The sequence below is a fragment of the Corvus kubaryi genome, unplaced genomic scaffold (genome assembly GCF_017639235.1).
Source record: "Corvus kubaryi isolate FWS band 111438036 unplaced genomic scaffold, C.kubaryi_AGA036_p1.0 37398, whole genome shotgun sequence".
Taxonomy (NCBI): Eukaryota; Metazoa; Chordata; class Aves; order Passeriformes; family Corvidae; genus Corvus; species Corvus kubaryi.
Window position 1 is genome coordinate 49,422,975 of NW_024581137.1, and position 23,684 is coordinate 49,446,658.

A 23,684-nucleotide genomic window follows, 5' to 3' on the forward strand; every position below is an offset into this window, starting at 1 on the left:
GGATGTTAGATTAGTAGGTAGAAACTGTCTTTGGTGTAAATTTGGTGCCTGCATCTTCACTGCTGAATGAATTGCCATTATAGATCCAATTAAGTATTTGTTCCTGTGGGGTTTTTTTCCATCTTTTAAGATACAGACTTTTATCTTTAATGCAAAGGGCCCTTATTTCCATACATATTCTACATATTGTACATATATGCATACACACAGGCATATATCTCTCTCCAGATATACGTTTATTTTGGGCAGTTTTGAATATTCTAGAGAAGGTTTAAATGATAAAGATCGATGAGCAAATACTGAATAATTTATTAACAGGTACCAAATTTCTATGCTTAAAAATGCACTCAAATGAGGGAGCTTATTAAGAAATACCATAAATGTGTCACCTCTTATTTCTTTGCTGAAAGAACTTGCATCCTTCCAGTTTGCACTGATTTTATGTTCAAATTAAAAAGTTCAATTTTATTCCATATCAGTGGTGTATTAGCAGGTTCTATAAAAAGAAACAGCTTGCTTAACATTTAAAAATTAACTGTAAGTGCCTGTTACAAAACCCTTGGCTTATTCTGTGTTAGATCTTAGCGTTCTCTACTGCTCTTGCCACAATTTATGGGGGATCAGTTTGATAAATATGACTGTCCTGGTTTCGGCTGGGACAGTTAATTTTCTTCCTAGTAGCTGGTACAGGGCTGTGTTTTGATTTTAGTGTGAGAATAATGTTGGTAACACACTGAAGTTTTAGTTGTTGCCGAGTAGTGCTTACCCTAAGTCGAGGACTTTTCAGCTTCCCATGCTCTGCCAGCGAGCAGGTGCACAAGGAGCTGGGAGAGACCATGGCCAGGACAGCTGACCCCAACTGGCCTGAGGGATATTCCCCACTGTATTGGTTTGGCATGGCCTGGTTTTAGGTAGCAGGGGGGCCACAGAGATGGCTCCTGTGAGAAGCTCCTGGAAAGTTCCACCATGTCCAGCAGAGCTAATCTCTGATGGCTCTGAAGATGGACATGCTGCTGGCCAAAACTGGACCAATGAGAGAGGTTGGTAACGCCTCTGTGATGGCATATTTAAGAAGAAAATCAAAACAAAGTCATGGGGTTTTGCTTCTATTCAGAGAAGAGGAGAAGGTGAGAACATGTCGGGAAAGCCACAAAGCGACACCAAGGTCAGTGAAGAAGGAGGGGCAGGAGGTGCTCCAGGCAGCAGAGCCGAGGTGCCTCTGCAGGCCGTGGTGAGGACCGTGGTGCAGCAGCTGTGCCCCTGCAGCCCCCGGGTCTGGGGGATGCACAGATCCACCCTCAGCCCGCGGGGGAGGGGCCCGTGCCGGAGCGGGTGGATGCCTGGAGGAGGCTGTGCTCCAGTGGGAGACCCGGTGGAGAGAGAGGGCCCTGCTTCCAGGCTGGAGCAGCCTGTCCTTGGAGCACCGCACCCCGTGGGAAGAGAGAGCCCCAACACAGCAGCTCTGGGAGGGCTGTGTGCCCGTGGGAGGGGCTCAGGCTGCAGCAGGGCCGGTGGGGCTGCTGCTCCTGAGAGGGGACCCACGCCAGGGAAGTTCAGGAGAACTGTCTCCCATGGGAGGGACCCCACGGCCTCGCAGGGGAAGACTCCTGTCCCGGAGCAGCGGAAGGAAATCTCGGAGATGGACTGACCAAACCCCCGGGCCCTGTCCCCCTGCGCTGTCGGTGGGAAGGAGGGAGGGGCTGGGGAAAAAGGTGTTTTAAGGGCTTATTTTACTTCTCATTATCCTCCTCTGATTCTGTTAGCAATAAATTCACTTTGTAACTTTAAGTTAATCCTCTTTTGCTCTTGAAGTGTTTTCTCCCAGTTGTCTCAACTAATGAAGCCTTCGTTAATTTTTTTTTTCCTCTCTCTCCTCTGCCCGGCTGTGGCAGGGAAGGGTGAGCGAGAGACTCTCGTGGGTGCCTGGCGCTTGGCCAGTGTCAAACCACGACACACACCACAGAACGTCATGTCCAGTACATAAACTGGGAGGAGTTGGCTGGGAGCTCTCGGCTGCTGCTCGGGGATGGGCTGGGCATCGGTCAGTGGCTGCTGAGCAATGGTGTTGGGCATCACTTGTCTTCTTATCCCAACCCAGGTTTTACCTTCTTCCCAGTTCTCCACACCCCATGGGGGGCTTGGGGAGGCAGGGAGAGGAGGGAGGGAGTGAGTGGTTGTGTGATGTTTTGTTGCCATTGGGGTTTAAGCACAATAATGATAATGTGTGAACAAAATACTTGTATGTTGTTATCACATCGAAGCATAGCTCTAAACGTTTATTATATGGTTCCAGACCTTTTTCTATAAGTAAACTAGTTACTGCTAACCTTCAAGATCAGGTTTTAGGTTCATCTTTGGTATTCAAGTATCTCTTTTTTTTCCCTTTTATATTTCTGTGGAGCTCACAGCAGCACAACAGCAAAATAGCAAGCTTGATTTGACCATGCTAGAAACACACATCAAGGTGTGTTAACCAAACTCAAGCCTCTCTGCAACCTTTCCTTGACATATTTTGACATCTTCTATCTAGACTGAACAAGCTGGAGACACGTCCTAGCTGTTGTCAGAAGGTATTAAACCCTGTGTCAGTATTATTAATATACAGCAAGATGTCTGGTGAATGCAAAGCACTGAAAAGTGTCCACTTCATTTAAAATAATGACTGAATCAGTTAATACAGCTTTGTCTAAATCTTAGTGTGAATTGGCCCAGGATTTTTTAGATCACACAAAAGCCCCAATATATAGAGGTTACAGGCCGTGTGATTTGAAGGTGTAGTGTCTTTTATGGAGAGGAAGATCCTCACGGTGGTTGAGTATGGTGATACTGTTGCAGCTTGTGCCTTTAGTAGGAGCATCATCCATGGAAGAAGCATTCCCCCATTTGCCCAGGTTCCTGGAGCGTTCACATCACCCTGGGTGTGCTGCAGACACACCAGCCCAGACAAGTGGAGTCGAGGCAGTGAGGGCAGGAGTGACAGAGTGTCTTGACTGTAGCTGCCTTTAGAAAACAGATGTATTACTGCTGTCTGTGGAGTGGATCATTGCTCTGGAATAATGGATTGTTTGGAGTGAGTCTAAATTGAATCCTTGCCTCTCAACAAAATCTGACACAAGGCAGCCATCTACCAATGTATTTTCATGTGCCTCTAAGTCATGCTAAATTTATTTATGTTATGCTGCATTTTTCATTAGTATTTTTCCATGAAGTGTCATTAAGAGACCAATATTCCTTAAATTAAATGCAAAATCTTCCACTGACTTCAAGTGAGGACTAGGACTGAATATTAGCTGATACTCCCTCTTGTAGACCATAGAGGAAATTCACTTTAATTGCAGAATATTCAATAAACTGCTAATTTCCAGTACACGAGTGTTCACATTCACAGATACATCTGCTGATACACATTTACACAGGAAAATGTGGGAGTTTGTGCATCTACAAAGTTGTCATCTCTCCCAGTACATTTAGGGAACTTTGAAAAACAAGACATTCTGACTGACATAACTAAAATTAATTATGCCACTATTGCTAAGAGATACTTACGGCAGTGCTGGTCTCATCTGGTTTATTGGCTGGTGTTTAGACTCAGGGTGAGTTGAAGGGAAAACATCTGAAAAAGGATATAATTAATTACTAGTATAAAGATTATTAAATGCCATGAGGAATACCAATTTTATTACATCTTTTTAGTAAATTCTATTCTTCTCTACATACATAATTCACAAATGTGTAGAAGTGTCCTCCTATAAGAGAAAATTAAATTGTCCACAACACATAATCCATCTCTTTATCTCAGTTTATATTTGTTCTCTCATAAGTAGTACAGGATTTTAGAAAAGGCTACTGCCTTGTTGAATTTAATTTTGCAGAAGGAAAGAACTAGGGTTCCTTATTCCATTTCTATTTGCATTTGCTCATTTCAGTGTTTTTAAGGCACTGAACTCATTTGCTAGGCCCAGCTCTTATTTTACATTGTACAGTTTAAGATTTCCTGGTATGTTCTTGGAGTATGAATATTCAAATATTATGAAATATTCAAATATTGAGACTGGGATCATGAAAATTTAAGATCACAAATTTTAATATAGTTGTAAATACTTATATCTGTGAAGAGTAAACTCTCTTACATACAGTATTAGCCCACAGAATAAACAAAATGAAGAGTCAGTTGGGATGATAATGGTCATATATTCCTTAGCAACAATAAATTATATTTAAGGTTAAATGAATAAAGAGGTGAGGATTTTTCTTTTACATTAAGGGTGATTTCTGGTCAACAGCAAAATTCCTTTGGACAAAGGATCCATACCCTCAACTTTCTCCAGTGTTTTCTCCTTCATCACGGAGGTACCTTCTCACCCCTAGAGGTCCTTCCAAACTAAGGATGAGGTTCAGAGATCCACTGGGTGTCTGTCAGCTTTGCTTAGGAAGTGCTATTTTGTGAATAAACAGAAGACTTCTGTCTCCTGAGCTTAGTAAGAATAACGTGAAACTAAATTTAAAGGAAGCATTAGCAGAAACAGGTGTCTTTTGTAAGAAAACAAAAGTGTGCCTAGAAATAGATTTTACAAAAAATTTATTGAAGTTAACACAAATTAGACAAACGTACTAATCCAATTTCATTTTATAAGTGTGGGGGTTTTTACCCTTTTAAAACTTATTAAGTAGCCGCAAAAAAAGAGGAAACATTTTAGGATTAGGTCTTTAGAAAATATTTACACTTTCTGTAACCATTTCCATTATTTTTTTCTGAAAATCTTAAGCCACTGATTTTTTTTTTTTCTGTGCCTAACCACCTACTGACTTTAGTTTAGTGGTTGTAATTTTAATATTTTCCTCAGAACTTTAAAAATAAATTGTTGGATTTCAGTTTTGGAACCAGTATTGCTTAAATAATCCTGCCAATAATTTCCACAGGGCAGCTGTTCTTAATATGTTGCAAAAGTACTGATTTTGTTAGACTTGCAGAAAAGTTCATGTCATTTCAAGTTCATAATTTCATTTCAATTTCATGTGTATGACTTGAATCAGTTTATCCTTTGAAAACAGCTATAAAATCTGAAGGAGTTATGATATTTCTTCTGTGTTAAAATATTTTTTAAATATAATTTATTTTGAAATTCTCTTTTGGTTAATCCATGCCTTTGTTGCAGTCATTTTATTCCTTCCAATCTTGCACATTTATATTTTAAGTTTAGAGGTTAAAGCTAAATGTTAGTTGAGATCTGGGTGATTATGGTTTGCACAGAGTAGTAAGACAGAAGTAAGATATCCCATCTTGTGTAAAAGACATTGGTTTTTTGTTCTATCAGATTTGGCATTGCTTTGCCTGTTTCTTTTGCAGCAATACGATACAAAGAGTTTGTTTCTAAAGGGTACTAGGTAAAATACAGATGAGTGACAAATATATCATAGCTGTGACTAAGTCAATATTAGTCTAATGATTTTCCAGGTTTTCAATTGCCACAGCACAATGTGGAATTTAATTCTTTGTCTTTTTGGAGTTTGTGTGTATATTTAATTGACGTATAATTTGAGAACACCATTTACTAAATTTTTTTTTGTTGAGTCACTAGGAGTTATAGAGGTCTTACTGGCAAATTAAGACACATCTGCTTTAGGTTCATACAAGAAATTTAAGGACCAGTATGATTGCATCATCTTTTGTGCTGAGTCTAATAAAGTGCTTCATGCTATTCGTCTATAACATTCTAATAATCTAAATTTTTTTTTGTCTTAGTTTGAAAGACAGGTGTCTGCTAAGGAAGGCAGGAGCCTCCCCTGGAATGGCAGATGCGACCCCCCTTCCCTCCTAGTTATTATACTTTTGAAATCAAGGGGCATTTAGGCAAAGATGTGGGAAATAGGAATAACAGTTCTTTACTATTATATATCTATATGTGTATAACCAGTCAAACAAGCAGCAATAACTATGGCAGTAACAGCAAACAATCACAAACCCAGTGCCAGCCTTCTCGGCTGTCGGGCCCTTTCCCCTCGGGTGCAGTTCCGCTCGCAGCCGGCAGGGGCGCTGGCGGCTCCCGGTGAGCAGGGCAGGTGCGATGGTTCCCCCGCAGCTGCAGGGGGCACTCCGGAGCGAGCTCGGGAAGCACGCGGCACTGGTGCCCTGGGATCCCGGGAAGGGATGGGACAAAGGCTTCACAAACCGCTGGGCAGCCGATCCTGGTGTCCGGCCGGACCCTCGGGAACAGCGGGCTGGAACGGCAGGGACGAGCACAAATCCCGGGTGGCAGATGAGGTGTATCCAAACAGGGAACCGCCGGGAGGTCTGGGCAGGCAGGGTGAGCACGGCTACAATGCAGCGAAGGCTCGAAGCAGCGGCGGGGCAGGGCGGCCACGGCCCAGCTCCCAGCGGGGCAGGGAAGGTGGGCTGCATTTTCCTGGGGTTTCTTCAGCAGAAGGAAAATGCAGCCCCAAGAAAGCAGCCTCTCTCTCTGTCCAAACGCCGGGGACTGACTGACCGCACACCCAGGTGAAACAAAAGAGTATCCAGATGCACCCCACCCCCTATAGCCAGCTCTTTTGTTTTTCTGAAGTACCCAGCAATTTGTCCCCCTAGCAACACGTATGGGGAAAATTCCTTTAACAGAAAAAAAAACCAGGAGAACTCCTAAAACCTCAACTTTTTTTTAAAATCAAAACACATGAATTTGAATAATTGTAATTTGTGATGTAATGGATTAAGAATGGGTTAGTGTTTACTTACCTTTGCAGCAGTTTGAGAAGCAGGGTTAATTTTTGATCAGTAGAAAATTCTATAGCTTCTAAGATTTCTGATCGTTATGAAACTAAACCAGTAAAATGTCTGAGAAAAAGGGAAAGGTGTTCTTTTCTACCATTTCCAGTGCAGAATACAGGATAATTGAAAAATCTATATCATATGATAAAACAATTTCAATTGTGTAATTATTTTTTATTTTCTCATGCTTAGCTTGAACAAAATGACCATGGTCAGTGTTCAGGTAATGTCCAAGCACTCCTGGCTGATTAACTTCAGTCCTGACATACCCACATGCAGCTGTTCTACATTCATCTCTTTGGCAAAGCAGCGGCCAGCAGAGAGACTCAGTCCTGCTGATACCAACAGCTGTTTGCTGGGCTAAAAGTACACGGGGTTCCTCTTTTGATTTTAGTCTGACTATTTTTTGTAGGGGTCATGTGTGTGTACAGAATGCCAGAAATATTACATTAAATAGTGTGGTTTTTTTCTGGCAGAAGACAAGCTCTTCTGTTCTCCCTAGTAGGGCGAAGTGACGGAGTCACTTCATGTGCAGAAGCCTGACAGTTTCTGTCAAGCTCAGAGTACTTGGCCAGAGGCTAAATTCAAGGCACTGTTGCAGCAGTGTGGCTGGACAACTGATGCTTTGTTAGTAAGTTCATGCAGGGTTTCCACCTTTTTTTCCTTCATTTAGGATTTCTGAAATCAGATAGGTCCAATTTTAAAAGTCTCAGTCAGTGGAGTTTTCCTGAAATCAAATCTGGACAGAATTTTCAAAGTGGTGTGGAATGATGAAAAATTAAGCCAGTCCAGCTTTGTTGTTGGGCATGTCTCAGTCATCCCAATGCAGTTTGAACAGCTACTTTCTTTATGCCAAAGTCTCTTATTCTATAATCGAATGGCTGAAATATATAACAAGCATAAGAATCGCTATGAATGCACTTAAGATCCATGGCAGTTGTTTCCTGTATTTTTCCACTTTAACCATATCTACGACAGTGCGGTTGCAAGAGTCTTCATTTCATTTCACATTTAATTTAGTCTTTTCCATATCTAGATAATATTTGCAAAGTGAATGTCCAGCTAATTTCATCATGAATTTGGATTACTAAAAAAAGCTCCTTACTTGGCCTTTTGAATGCTGTAAAAATAAATATACTAAGTGATTTAAGATTCCTTTGGCTATGTTAGTTAAGAGTGTTGCTTCCTTGCTAGTTTTTACAAACATCATTTGGGAAGGTAAATGATAACCATGTGCACTAAATATTGAAATTCTGTTACATGTAGCATGTTCCACCTTGCTTTTAAAACCTTTAATTTCTTAATGTAATAAAAAAACTTCAATGTTTTAATATTTTATCTAGCTTGAGTAGAAATTAATGTCAGTCTAATGACTGTTGTAGGCATAAATGGAGAAGCAGTTTAATTCTGAAAATATTTAGCCCTATTTTTCTTGATGTTGTTACTCAGAATAGGACTTAATGTAGTATGTAGCTGGTAAATTTACAAATAACTGCAGTTAATCAGCAGAGTGTGCATTTCAGCCTGCTTTCCCTCTGTTGAAAAATTTATTTTCCAAGTTTTAGCATGTAACTTCACTAAAGGAAGGGTTGTTTGGGTCACCATATAATAAAGTATTTGAACATTTAGAGTAGGAAATTAATGAGACTTAAACTTGTCTTCAAAATTAAATTCTTGTATAGCTGCATTACAAAGTACTCTAGAGCAGAAGGACTGAAGGAATTATTATGGAAGGAGGGCTTCGGTGGATCGATGCCGCGTTTATTCCACAGGGTCCCTCGTGGACCGCTTAGGCAGCACTCTGCCAGCACCCACGCGTGCACACGATCTCACCTTCGCAGGCAGTCGCGGACAGCCGCTCACACCCACAGTCTGTGCACGAACTGGAGCCAGAGAGGTGAGAGGGGCTCTCTGCGTGCAATTCCAAGGTGTTTAATGGCAACACACCCAAAGGGAACAGAGGCAAGAAGAACCCAGAACTGAAAGCCTGCGCCAGTTTTTTCCCGAGAGCTCCCAAAGGCGGGCAGAGCATCCAAAACCAATAATCTGAGGGCTCGGGGGCAGAGGCAAGGTTGAGTGACATAACAGGGGCCAATGGGAAAAGGGATGGGAGGGGGGAGAGGGCCAGTGACCAGCAGAATCGAGACAAAGGGAGAACTTTCTAGCACAGTGTTGTAAGGAGAGATCACTTTTAAGGCAACTTGGGGGGTGTAAAGTGGACTTAGCCACCGCAACAAATTATTTCTTTTAGAGATAATCTGTTCTTTCAAACTGACTTGCTCTTACCAGTTTGATTGTGTTCATGGAAATTGAGGAATCTGACACTTTATTTGACCTCACTGACATGGTGTAATCAACTGGAATGGTACCAGATTGTGTGTCTAAGTTTTGAGTTCCTGAGGCTGAATTTTCTACTGAAGTAAATTGTCTTGAGATGTTGCCTTGCAAAATGTGTTGGAATAGAGATAGAACATTTTCATCATGTACTGCAGTGCAAAGAGTGAAAATCATGCTTTAGCTTTCAGAGCTATTCAGCTGACAATTACATCATTTCACAGACAATTTTCCATATCAGTAAGTAGTTTCTGCATATGTATTTTTCTGTGCAGGTCAACTTCTATGTGAGGGTGAAAGCAATTTATACTCTTGGATACAGCGTATCTCTGATTGCTCTTACAACAGGAAGTATAATTCTTTGCCTTTTCAGGTATGTGTTTTTCCTGAGTAAATATTAATGATAAGACAGCTTTAACTGTTGTCTGATTGCTCAGATGCTTAAAAAATGCACTGAGTTTACACTTTTTGCAGTTAAACAGCTGACAGTAACGTAATGCTGACTTGATTTTTGCTAGCACTGATCATATTAACAATTTTCAAAGCATTTTACAAATTTTAGAGGCATTACAGCCCATGTAAGAGAGAATAGTGATTTAGGAATGATTATATAAAGCATTTTCTATTTGGTTATTAAAATTGACGCCTTGAATTGCTCCTGAGAATTAGCGGGAGGCTGGTCTCACCAGTGGACAAGTGGGCAGATTTTGTGGAATATTCTGGGTGGTTGCCAGGAGTACTGTAATCAAAGGCAAAGGCAATCATTACTTTGTCCAAGTGGGGCTGTAAATCACAGAACCACCCAATCACCAAGGTTGAGAGAGACCTTCAAGATCATCTAGTCCAGCCATCAACCCAGCACTGCCATAATCACCCCTAAACCTTATCCTCAAGTGCTGCATCCAAACACCTCTTGAACACTTCCACTTGTATGCATTTAACATTCATTATTTCAGCTACTGAATAGGATGAATAACTAATCATCTGCATGAGTTATTCAAGAAAAATAGTTTCCTCCTATTTGCAGCTTGCATATATCTCTGAATTGCACAGGAACATGTGATGCAGTCCAACATAATAGTGGTATCTCAGCAAAGGATGTGCATGGCCGCAGCAATCACTGCATTTTTGACTGTTTAAAATTCAGCCTGATATTATGTCCTTTGCCAAATTCAGGGCTAGCAAGGCTGATCTGTTCTTTATTTTCCTACACTCATTGTAAATATTCTTGTTTTAGTAGTTTCAGAATGGATTATACAGTGTTTGTTGAAAATCTCAACTGGAAGAATATTTGGAAGTTGCCACTGCACACTGCCATTACACCTATTTCATCTTCATTCTCTTGCTGCTCATACTTTCTAAAATGCCGCATCTTCTGGCCTATTTCCAGGTGCAGCTCAAGGTGCTGGTTGTGACCACAAAAACCTCTTATCAATTTGGTTTCTGGGGATTTGATATATAAAAAAAATTAGGAAAATCTTGAAGGGATTGTATTTTAAGGGGAAAGCCCTCAATTTATAGCTTGCTTCCCCTGAGTACTCATTGACTTATTTGGAATATTTAATCTGCCATTTGTTTGTAAGACTTTCACATGGCTGCCAGACAAAAGAAGAAAAGTTTCGCATTCATTGGATGGAAAGGATAGGTGATCAAATGTTTTGAATGCATTTTTAATTGCTCCTGCATACACCTACATCATAGGATCAAAAGTCACTCTGTGCAAAATACAGGAGTTAAATAAAAGAATGAAACCAGAAAATAATAAGTGAGAGCACATCTGAAATACATCCAGGATAATCAAAGTTGTGTTTGCAAGAAAAACACTGGAATGAGCGCACACAGAAGGATATAATAATCTATGTTTATTGTCAGTTTATGTTAAAATGTGAGAGAAATACCACTGGGATCTTTTAGTCTATGATACTGAACAGAAGTAAGCGATAAAAGGAAACAGCAAGGCAGCACTGACAAAATGACAGAAAAGGAAAGGGTATGCTCTTACTCAAGGTTCGTATTGCTAAGAAATGTCCAAAGAGTAATAGAAGTCTGTTCAACATTTTCTGCATCATAACCTAAAATGCCTGTTTTTAAATCTCATCGTAGGAAACTTCATTGTACTCGGAACTACATCCATCTGAACCTGTTCCTCTCTTTCATTCTAAGAGCCATCTCTGTTTTAGTCAAGGATGATATTCTCTATTCCAGCTCCAACACAGCTCACTGTCCAGAGGATCAAACCTCATGGGTAATAAACCTCATTTTCTACCTAGTGTTACCACTATTTTGTCACTGAATTTTCCTCCATGATCCTTTTAAATATTTAGGAGTACCAAGATTTCAGTGTAGACAGTTCTGTAGAGAGTATAATGACTAGGAGAATGGTCTGTTAGAATTAGCCAGAGAAAGAAGGTTGCAGCACAAGTAGGAGACATTAACATTGTTTGCATGTCCATGAAGGACAACTTGTCATCAGCTAAGACAAATCATAACCAGATATAGCTCAGAATAAGTATGGCCACTGCATTAATCAGCTGGGAGAGTTGAAGACAAACAAGAGTGCCATCAGCTGGGAGTGATTAAAGGCAGATGCTCTGGAAGTGTTCCAGCAGCTTTATCAGGGGTCCAGGAATTGGACAGGTATCAGCGGAGGGAGGGAAATAACTCAGGAAATTAAATATTTGCAGGAGTTTTCTTCATTAACTCCTCTGTACTTCTGGGCTGTGACAGAGGTGTTATCATCTCTTGCATTCTTGGCAAGCTAATATGTTTACTGTGTTTTCATGCACAGGGTTTAAAAAAATCTCAAGTGTTGCTGTTAAAAGACTGACCTATATATCATATTCCTACTTCTCTGTCCCTGTTATTTCAGTAAAAAATCCCTTCTAATTTTAATTAAGTACAGTTTAAGCTTGTGAGAAAAAAAATGGAAGAAGATATTTTTCTCTTGATGAAGCCGTATTGTCCCAAACCATGAAGTTCTTAGCAGTGACTACCAAGCTGTACATAGGAACTCATAATCTGGGATATTTCTAACAGGAAAAAACAGGAACTGAGTTGGTAGACCCCAGTTAGGCAAAATAGATAGTAGACAGACTGCTGGGGTAATCAGAAGTTCTTAGGTCCTACAAAGACTATTCAGTGGACTCTCAAAATGCTACTTGATTTCTGCAATTTCATTTATTCTCCAGTTATCTTAGCTACAAAGCCTTATAATTTCCTATTTAAATATGTCCAATTTTGTGAACTGCTGAGTAATTTCTGTTGCATTGTATGTGGGATGATCTGGCACCAGCCTGGCAAGGCTATTCTGTCTTACCCTGGCTTGGTGCTGCCTTTCAGAGCACACGGGGTTTGCCCCTTTTGTCACATGTGTGTGATGTTCCACAGTTCTGCTGCACTCACAGAGGTCTAAAACACTAAAACATACATAAGGCACTGTAAGTAGGTCCTGGGTCTGGATTACATGGAGCACTAATTTTGGCTAATTTTACTGATAGATACCTTCACTGTTCAGCATCTGCAAACACAGCTGAAACAGAATTACTTGCAGGAGGAAGGGAAAATACTTTGATGCAAGGTATATAAATTGAGAATGTAATACAAGGGAGTATTGGAATTTATAAGGGATTACAAAATTTTCACTGCTAGTCTGATTGTATGGAATCATAAACATAAAAGCAAATTTCAACTTGCTTGACAATTTCGCCTTTTCACACATTTTGAAATGCTAATTTTTATCCATTTTACATCTTCTGGCCCACTGCTGATCTGCAACGGATATCCCTTCAGTGGATATGAGGTCCAGAGGTAAGATCAGTCTTACCAAAGCTAGCTTTCTAACCTTGGTTGTAGGCAGCTAAAATCAGGTGAAATGAATTCAGGCCTTTGGACTCTTCCTCAGTTTTCTGTATATGCATGTACATAGGCATGAATACAGACATGTATGTTACTTCGGGTGCACTGAGGTGTCTGAGACATCATAGGGGGCTGATGGATACAAAGAAGTATCCATAAGGAGGTCTGCCCTTCTGGCTTAGCAGCTGGTGACTGTGTCTCACTTCTTAATAGACATCTATGTTTAGAGACAGGAATCAATCGCTAAAAGTAAGTTACCTGCTTAGGTATCTGGTGTATTTGAAATTTTAACAGAAAATTTGAGGTATGAAGGGTATTTAAACTGGAGAAGTGAGTAAAGCTGGCAGAAGCTAGAGATTTTATTTGGTCCAGTTTGTTTTGTCTGTTACATTCACAATATCATCACATTTCTCAGCACATTCTCAGTCCATATGAACATTTTCATATTCAATTCTCACATCCCAGATTCCTGCTGGGAGGTACCAAAGTAGCAGCAGCCAGCACTGTGGAACATCAGCAGCACAGACATCTGAAAATTAATTCTGAAGAGCAGCACACAGACTATAAGTATCATTTTTTGATACGTCTATGTGTTTTGTTAACTAAGAAACACTAAAATATTTTCTAAAAGGAAAATATAATTTTTAAAAGTCCAGTCAACTTTTTCTTCTAAGTCTACTTAGTCATCATGTAAAGTTATATTTTTCACTCAGTTTCACATTTAGCCTTGAAAATTCATAAAGCAGTTTCTTTGTTAACTGTTACCGTGTTAGGAAGTCAGATGAGGTTTTAATACATTTATTAGACTCCTAGTAGATGATCATTTAATTTTACAGCCATTCATTAACAAACCATTGCAAAAGTGTGCCTTTATTGATAACCACCATGTTTTTCAATGTTTATCCTATAACGATTTCAAAATTTGTGAGTGAATTTGCAATGAGAGCCATCTAAATAATTTTTAATAATTCATTTTCTTTTAATATATACAGTAACATTTACAATGTTACAATTTGCTTGACTGAAGATAGAAAATTCTACTGGACTTGGTTTACCGATATTACAAACACAGCTAAGATTTATAGGCTGTACTAGTAAAAATAATATGGCATCTTTCCTGCAACAAATTTGATCCCTCTTCTCATATTTCAGGTGGGCTGCAAGGCAATTCTGGTGTTTTTTCAGTATGGTGTCATGGCAAACTTTTACTGGCTCTTAGTAGAAGGACTTTACCTCCACATCCTCCTTGTGCTAATATTCTCCCCCAACAGACACTTCACAATCTACCTGCTGATAGGATGGGGTAAGAACTCACACATCATCCAGTAATGTTCTTTTTTCTGTATGTGAGTGTTAGTCAGGTTCACTATTTCATACCAAGGTAGTTGAGCTGTCTCTGTTGGTGACTCCTCAGACTCGCAAGTTCCTCAGTTCAGCTCCAGCACAGGTTACAGCTGCTGTAGCACAGGAAAGAGTAGGCACAAAACTGTTGGAGCACCACTGCTGGCTTGATCCCTGGCACAACTTCCACCTGTGCCATCTGCACCACACCCAGGGATTCCTCTTGTGCAAAGACTGCCACTGCAAAACATATGATTCAGGTGTCCTAATTTGCGAGGAAAATTAAAGTTTAGCTGCACAGCCATGAGCTGTACTATGCAATTTTTGTTTTTGAAAAGCCCAATAATACTGCCCATCTGGTTTTAAATACATGTATTCCCTTCATTTACAGAAAGTATGTTGATATTTATATGGAACACTTTAATACTTCCAGTAATAGGTCGTCATAAAACATTTGGGTGTTGCTGGGAAATGGGAATAAACCAGTGTGTGGACAAGGTTCCTTATGAAATGATTTATAGTTCAATTTTATATTGCAGTCCTTGGAGGTGCATTGGGAATGCACAACTTGTATCTATTTTCCTGTAAGACACTCTGACACCTTGCAAGAAACCTAAGAAAGGCGCTTTTTTTGCATATTAGTAATTATGGCTGCATTTTTATAAGAAATAGACCCACTTCTCTGCAGTCTTTGTTTCTAATACATTTCTGACATCATGTAGCTCATCAGATGGGCCTCTCCCTCCATTCACTGAACTGTTTACTATGTGCTGTGTATTTGGGCAATAACTGGTTACTAGTAGGACGAACATTTTTTTTGTGGACTTGCATTTTTGTGATCATTCTCTAAACCTCTTTGGCATTTTTCAGGAATTCCTACAATATTCATTATTACGTGGACAGTGACACGGATCATTTTAGAGGACACTGGGTGAGTGTGTGAGAGAGAAAGCTGTAACTAAACTGAAAAATCATGCCCTACATAATTTCAAGGCTTTCTTTGCAAGACCTCTAAACCAAAGGCAAACTCCTTTTTCCTTTGTCATTATGATTACAGAGGAACTCTGAAGTGTAATTAATCTTTAATCTGACTAACCTTTCAGAGGACTTAGAGTATTTGGATCAAAAGTGCTGAGCCCAGGGTGAAAATTAAATATTCAGTTTTTCAGGTTCAGTCTCACATTTTCACAAACAAGTTCCAGGCATCTATAACCTGAATATCCCACAAGAAATTATGTAATTTCAATTGCACCTGTCAGTTGCTTTCGATCTTTCGGCTACCCAGAGGGTCAGTGATAAGTGCACTCTGGAGAAGTGCCCTTACACTAAGTGAAACTAAGCTTTATTCCCAAAAAGGTCAACATCCTCTATGATGTCTAATGGTACAGCCCAGTGTGCTTGATGTTTTAGCTGATTTCATAAAATCATGGGATGAGTTGGGTTGGGAGTGACCTTGAAGATTGGTTAGTTCCAACCCTCCTTGCCATGGGCAGTGATGCCACACTATAGACCAGGTTACTCAGAGCCCCATCCGGTCTGGCCTTAAACGCTTCAAGGGATGGGGCATCCACAGCTTCTCTGGGCAGCCTGTGCCAGGGCCTCCTTACCCTCACAGTAATGCACTGGTGAGGCCACACCTCGAGACCTGTGTCCAGTTCTGGGCCACTCACCACAGGAAAGACATTGAGGGGCTGGAATGTATCCAGAGAAGGGCAATGGAGCTGGTGAAGGGTCTGGAGCACAGGTCTGGTGAGGAGCAGCTGAGGGAGCTGGAGATGTTTAGTCTGAAGAAAAGGAGGCTCAGGGGGGGCCTTATCACTCCCCACAACTCTCTGAAAGGAGGCTGTAGCCAGGTGGGGATTGGTCTCTTCTCCCAGGCAACCAGTGACAGGACAAGAGGAAATGGCCTCAAGCTGTGCCATGGGAGGTTCAGTTAAGACATCAGGAAGAATTTCTTCACGGAAGGGGTTGTAAAGCATTGGAATGGGCTGTCCACAGAAGTGGTGAAGTCACCTTTCCTGGAGGTGTTCAGGAAATGACTGGATGTGGCCCTCAGTGCCATGGCCTGGTTGACATGGTGGTGCTTGGTCAAAGGCTGGACTCAATGATCTCAGAGGTCTTTTCCAACCTAAATGATTCTGCAACTTTATGAGGAAAGAATTTCTTCCTAATGTCTAAATCTCTTCTCTTTCATTTTTAAACCATTCTCCCTTGTCCTATCACTACATGTCCTGGCAAAATGTCATTTTCTCTGTTTTTTATAAGCCCCCTTTAAGTGCTGAAAGGTCACAGTGGATTCTCCCTGGATCCTTTTCTTCTGCAGGCTAAGCAAACTTGACTTTCTCAACCTGTCTTTGTAGGAGAGGTACTTCAGCCCTCTGAGCACCTTCATGGCCCCCTCCAGACCTGTTGTAATAAATCCACATCTTTCTTATGCTCCGGACTTCGCACCTGGATGCAGTGCTCCTGGTGGGGAAATTGAGTATGCATATTAAAACAAAGGAAATAAAATTAATAGCAGGAAATGACTGAATGCCAAATTCTAGGTTAGAACAGGCATTATTTCAGTGTGCTTTGACGTGTTTATAAGAAATACTTCTCCTCATAGGTCTTGCTTGCCAGATGATATTAATGTCAACATGATTTTCCCTCTTTTTTTTATAGTTGCTGGGATACAAATGAGCATGGTGGTCCCTGGTGGGTTATACGAATACCAATTTTATTTTCTATTATAGTAAGTAAACTTTGAAGCATGAATTATAGATATTTTCACCATTGTGCAGTGCATGTAGCCATTATTCTTTACTGCTAGTTACAGATAGGAAAGAATTCTGTTTTAATGAAAAGAAATTGTGCTGCAGGAGAAATGTTAAACAGATGCCAAGACCATTAAATTTGTTGCCTTCAAAATTTATCTGCCTCGTATTAAATGAGCAGTTGCTTTTATTTGTGCATTGTTCTTCCTTTAACATCTCTCCTGTTTATGAGCCTGGAGGAAGCAAAAATCTAATTATACTTTTCAATGAATTGCATATTTGATTTTGTGTGTAAATAGTAGTCCTGCAATTGAGAATCTGATATTAGTCATAAAAAAGTGTATGTCTTTCTTTAATTGGTAGCCTACTGAAATATTTATGGAATATGAAGTGTTTGCAAAATAATACCATTTGAGAATGTTTCACAGGGCTTTTCCTGTTTGGAACTCATTAGAATTACTGGAGTAGTGTAATAATATTCCTGTTCACTGTAATGATTGTGTAATTAACATTGGGCATAATATACTACAGTTATATGTCCATTTCTGAAAACAGTCAGAGAGTAAATTAATGTATTTTAGATACGCTTGCTTCATTTTTAGAACTGTAGGCAGAAAATCTAGGGCATTATTAGATTACGCAAGATTTCAGGAGTTTGCATTATGTTTGGGCTTGGCTTTCAATCTGTGCCTGCTGAAAATCATTTTGGGAGGAATTCCTGTCATCACCATCAGAGTGAATTCTGCAGTTTGAAGAGAAAGAAGAGTAGGCCATATCTGTGAAATGACATAAGGTAAAGCCTCAAAGATGTTTTATGGTATGAAGAAATGAGCATGAAACAGAACTACAGTGTGATGGGAATACTCGCACCTCAAAGGAGCTGGAGAATGGGGACGATCTGGAATGAAGAAAATATGCTGGAAGATAAAAGCAAAACAAACCACCTAGTATTTAAAGGAAAGCCTGTTCTCTGAATGCTCAGTTTGAGCAGCTATCTGGTAACCAGCTGAGACTTCGTGTGCCAGAAGGCAGTGCTCCTCCAAAGCAGTCCTAGACCTGGAAGTGGAAGTTATCCCAGGGCACATTGCCGGACCTGAACTGCAGCTTGTTCTTAGTGAAGACTGGGAAATGAGTTGTGATTTAAGCAAATGGACTACTGGTCAGGCAGCAAAAGTCTGATATCTCTAACAGTATTGTGAGAGTGGGTTCTGATACCATTCTGCCCAGTGGGAATGACTTCAGTTAATTCAGTGTGTCAGAACCCTCCCTGGCATTTTCTCCTGTGAATTTTGGCTTGAGAGGAGTCACTTGGCAGACTTTCACACTTCATGCTGTACACACTTCAGAGTTACTCAGTAGGATGTGACTGTTCCAAATGAATGTGCTGTTACCCCTATTCTTTCCTTAGCCACCAATACTGGCTCCAGTGCATGTGGCAAGTTAATATCCCTTGTGTGTGTGGTGTGTGCACTCTGCTGCATTAAGTCTGCAAATAAATCTGCAATAACAGGCTTCTGTCTGTTAGCTTTATAGGTAGGCCTCTAAGTAATCATCTGCCTGAAAAAATGTATGTTAAGTTCAGCAAAAGCCTATGTTTTCTAACATTTCTTTTTTATTCTTTTTTAAAAAGATATTAGATAAAATTTTCCTAGGTTTTTATTTCATCACTGTCAGTTCCTTTCACTCCCTTCACCTGTCATTTCAAACAAAATGTTAAATACAGAGGGACATGCACTTGCTATGATCATGGTTTTTTATCAGTATCCCAAATTCTACAGCCTGTGTTAGAGAAGACACAGAAATTAATTGAACTTGAAAATCTTAGAACCAAATTTTTAGGCAAAAGAAGAAGGCTTCCACCAATACATGATGGCAGAGATTTATAGCAGTGAGACAGACACTACCTAGTTAGGTACCCCACCTCCAGATTTTGTGCTTTGGGATGGGGTTAGTTTAAAACACCAAAATTCTCATTCACACAGTGATACAAATTTTTCTCTAGATTAATTTATTCTAAGATGTGTGCTTTTGATGCAGCTGTTTATGTAGCTGGAGTTACAGTTTTCAGCACACTTGTTGCTCTGAAGGTGTAGATTCCAACTGTTCCCTTACTTCAGTATGGACGTGCTATGTGTAATGTGCAGTTTTCTAGACCACACCAAAGAATCCAACACCAGAAGGAATGGTGACCAGAAGAAGCCAAAAGTCAAGGTTGAAGAAGTAATGCGAGTGAGATTTACGATATACTGAGTTTTATACTTCAGTTTTATGGACTGGTTAGCTTCTGATCATAATAATTTTTTATGCAAATGCCTTTCTATAAAGTAAAACATGAAATAAAATACAAAATAAAATAATGCCACTGTTCTGTCTTAGAGGGCTGTAATGAGAATTAGACCGCAGGGATTCAGCTGGACTAGCTGATCTCCAGAGGTCTCTTCCAACCCCAGCTATTCTGTGATTCCTTCATTCCTAATGTCAGCATTAATATCCAATGCAGTCAGATGCTTGTGAGAGGCCCTTTTTGTGCTTGATTGGAGTAGACATATCAGCTGTGCAACAATCTTCTCTAACGCTAATTCAGACAGAAAATACTGAAAGCTGAGGTGAGGGACATGGGAGGGTCAAATCTGTGTCTGGGCTTCCAGTTGTGAATCCATGTGACAATTTAGGACAGTTTGATTGCAGCAAATCACATCCAGTGTCCCATCCTGCTGGGAAGTCTGTCCTCAGCTGAAGTAGTGGAAGGAGGATATTTCTGAAAACTGGGGCTTTCAAAGACTTTTGCCAGCCAGAGCAGCACTGGTGGGCATGCAGTTGTTGCTGGACATGGCAAACCTGATGCTTCAGAACACAGTAGGTCTGGTGCTGCAGAGTTGAGGGCTTCTGGAGGGAGGTGCATGACTCCCACTGCTGACTTGACTCTTTTCTGACTTGGTAAGCATTTCTTTGTGCTGCATATTGAGTGGAGAATTCAAAGATCACCATTCTATTTGTTTTCTTTGCAGGTGAATTTTATACTTTTCATTAGCATTATAAGAATCTTACTGCAGAAGTTAAGATCTCCAGATGTTGGAGGAAATGACCAGTCACAGTACAAGTAAGTCATACTTTTAGATATTATAGACAGAACCAAAATAATCTCTTTAAGATTTCATCTGCTGAAAACCAACATCTGCTGTGTTAATATAGTTGCATTTAATTTAGAACTACTTTTAGATATGGGTTAATAAATATAACTATGCTGAAATGGAGATAAATATATTTTTTTCAAACACTAAATTCAGTAAAAAATATTTAATTTCATAAAGACCAATAAGCTATTCTTGAATTTGAGTTTAATCCATGAATCAATACGCTGATATAAAATATACCAAGAGTATTATCTTTCTTTTGATACATAAATATTTCATTTTGACATAAGAAAAGTTGCAAAATCAAAACATTTTCCTTCAACCTCCTTAAAACCTTTTTTTTCTAATTTCTAAAATACTTAAATATATTTTAAGAGCTGAAAAGAACTTACATTGTTACCAAAAATTTTTATATTAAGTATAGTGTTTTATATTAATTTAAAATGCCATCTTTACTTTTCTAGAGGAAAATGATTGTTTCTGGCTTAGATCAACTTCATTTCTGTTTAGACTTCTTTTATGTTTTGGTTTGAACATCAAATCATAAAACATCTCTTTGTTTCCACAGCTTTAAAATCAAGGGATGTTTGGGCACAATTCAAATACATTGCTAAAATTGATTTTGTTCCTTATTGCCCTATCTGTTATTGTTGTTTATTATAAGAGCTGCTGAATATGTCATAATCTGCAATCAAGAGTCTGTTGCAGCAGGTCTTATTTTAAAGCTCAGATGCAGACACTGACAGTTCAGGGTGTCAATATGGTACTTCAGTGGCAAAACCTAACATGAACACTGAAAATCCAAAGCTGTGCAAGTGGCCTTTGAAAATGCGCTCCTGGATAACACCTTTCCTTCATTTAAAAAATACTGAATTCCTGTTCTAAAAGCTGATAAAACATGGTATGCAGAAGTAAAGCATATCCTTAAAGCCAAGAGAAGCAGGACCTTATGTGTTTTGTGGACAATGTGACGTGTTTGATGCAAAAAGTGAAGAATTCTGATGTGCCACAGAAAAGTCAACACAACAGGACTGACGGGCACTTTTGTTTTGCAGAGCTACAACGGTCTTGTTTTGTGTTTGCTGATTCAATTATCTAAACATGTGGGAAAACTTAATGACTCTAGGTGAAATTGTGTGGTTGCCACATTATTATTTGGCAAAATGGCCAACCTATAGGCAGGAAATTCCTTCAAGTTTACTTCTCGTGACATAAACTTTTCTTTCCTTCCATGTGGTATTTATTTATCTTTTGAAAATGGGGCATTCCCTTCCCTTCAGTCCCACCATTTTCCACAGTTTACTGTAGCACTTCATAATATGAAATATTCACATTAATAGCAACCTTGTCCTTCATTATTCAGCCCTGCAAATTCTTTGCTTTTAGCATTTGATTGCCTGATTAAATTTGTATTTCTGGTCTTTAGCTGATACCCGTGGGAAAGTAGATTAACCTCCTCAAGAAACTGCATCTACAGAGCAAATTAAAGATCTGGGAGGCTCATTTTTAGAATTGCAAATGTGTTTTCTAAAATGCAGAGAATAAGGCTATTTTGTTTGTCCTTTTCTTTCACTAAAATATAAGTCCAGTATAGCGAAAGTAGCATCAACGAGACAAAAATTATTAAACCAATCGTGGAGTGAAAGTGAAATATGAATCTAAAATGAATACTACTCATGCAAGTCGCCATTTTTCTTCCCTTCCCCTGAACCTGCTTGTACCTGGTTCCATCCTTTTTGTTGTTCATTTTACTTTTGCAGTGGATAAGGCTAAGTTCAAATAAAATCAGTTTTCCATTTCACTTGGGAAACCGGGGAATTTGCTGCCAGTGCCATCTCCTCCAGCAGTAAATTGATTTCTTCTGCTAAGGAAAACCTATTTGTCCTGCTTCTGGTATCATCTTTAGATGTGGGGGGTTTACTATTCTTGAGAAACTTTACTGTAAGAAATTATTATTTCCACATAAACAGATGCAGCCCCTGGGGCATTATGAACAAGGCAAGGCCATGAAGACAGACAGAGAAAAAATAAAACTACTTGAAATACCTTAACTTTTCTTTTAAAATAGGTGAATCCACAACAACATCCTTTCATCGTTGAATCAAGTTATATTCATCAAGACAGTGATGAATTATGGAACTCAACATTATAACTTCTCAAATTTTATATGATACTAGACATCCAAAATTGTGCATGACTGGCCCTGTATAATATATGAAACTGATGTTATTAGAGTGAAATAAATGACAGATAAGGTAAAAGTAGCAATTTATCATTTCAGTAGTTTCATGAGCTGTTTGTCAGAGCACTTCTGCTTAGAAATTTAAAGATCTCTTTCCTTAACTTCAGTAGTGTCTTCTGCTAAAATTTGTTAATTGACAACATTGAAAAATATTTAATGGTGTATGCTTAATACCATCAGTAAAGCTATGAAGTTTCAGTATTTGGGGCTCATGAAAATCTCACGGATGAGATTATTCTGGATTACATTTCCTAGGTACTGTTTGCATATTGCGTGTGTGCAAAGCACAGACTAACCATACAGTTAAGGAAAGGAAATTAACAGCAATTAACCTCAAAAGAGAGATTTTACCTTCCATGCTTGAGGACCTGTCAATACGACTTTGCAGGAAGGCATCATTCCTTTGCACTTTGAACAGTCTGAAGTTTTAATGCCAGGTAAAAAATATTTTGAGAGATAGGAGCAGCTCATGACACTTTGTCAGATGTGGTCCTGTGGAATAATGCAGGAAAACCCCATGCCCAAGAACCATGCCATGAAACCAGGCTGGGAAGGGGCTGTGTGTCAGACACAGTGGAGGACAGGTCCTACACCCCACTGCTGTACAGAGGGCAGCTGGGGGCTTTTACAGAGGCCCTGCCACCTTCCTCCAGCTTTTGGCAGAGTGCAAGGTCACCAAGATCAAGTACAACATGGAATTGCACATGCCAGAGTTACTATGTGGGTAACCTCATTGCAAGCCTGAAAGGAAAACAATTGGTAATAAATTATTGTTACTGTTTATAAATCCTAAATCATACCAGGTTTATGTAAATGACATTGCATCAAGTTCTTATCTCAGTAAAACGAGCTCATCATTAAATTTCAGCTTTTTCTCTTTTCTTTACCCAGGAGACTTGCAAAATCCACATTGTTGCTTATTCCGTTATTTGGAGTTCACTATACAGTGTTTGCTCTATTTCCTGACCGCAGTTCCAACAATTATAAAATAATCTTTGAGTTGTGTTTGGGATCTTTTCAGGTAAATTTTAAGGTTTTTATTTAAAAAAAGTTTTATTGACCTAGGTGAGTGGTGCCTACTAACTAAGGAATATTGTCTCTTTCCAGGGGTTGATTGTTGCAGTCCTGTATTGCTTTTTGAACAGTGAAGTAAGTCTCACCTTTCCTACTGAGAATGTTAAATATTGGTTTTAGTAAACGTATAAGTGTCCCTATAATTCTGCTCTGATACATGAAACTGTTTTAGAAGGTGTTTGCAT

At 39.5% G+C, this 23,684-nt stretch overlaps 1 protein-coding gene across 2 annotated transcripts in view; it reads left to right on the forward strand.

Annotated features, from left to right (window-relative positions):
- VIPR2 (vasoactive intestinal peptide receptor 2) overlaps window positions 1-23,684 on the forward strand; it is a 51,778-nt gene that overhangs the window by 20,993 nt on the left and 7,101 nt on the right. For both annotated transcript variants that reach the window (XM_042043480.1, XM_042043479.1), the window contains exons 5-12: window positions 9,373-9,470; window positions 11,201-11,342; window positions 14,105-14,255; window positions 15,164-15,224; window positions 16,958-17,027; window positions 20,058-20,149; window positions 23,317-23,446; window positions 23,533-23,574. In XM_042043480.1, the coding sequence (XP_041899414.1) occupies window positions 9,373-9,470; window positions 11,201-11,342; window positions 14,105-14,255; window positions 15,164-15,224; window positions 16,958-17,027; window positions 20,058-20,149; window positions 23,317-23,446; window positions 23,533-23,574 (786 nt within the window). The remainder of the gene's footprint in view (window positions 1-9,372; window positions 9,471-11,200; window positions 11,343-14,104; window positions 14,256-15,163; window positions 15,225-16,957; window positions 17,028-20,057; window positions 20,150-23,316; window positions 23,447-23,532; window positions 23,575-23,684) is intronic.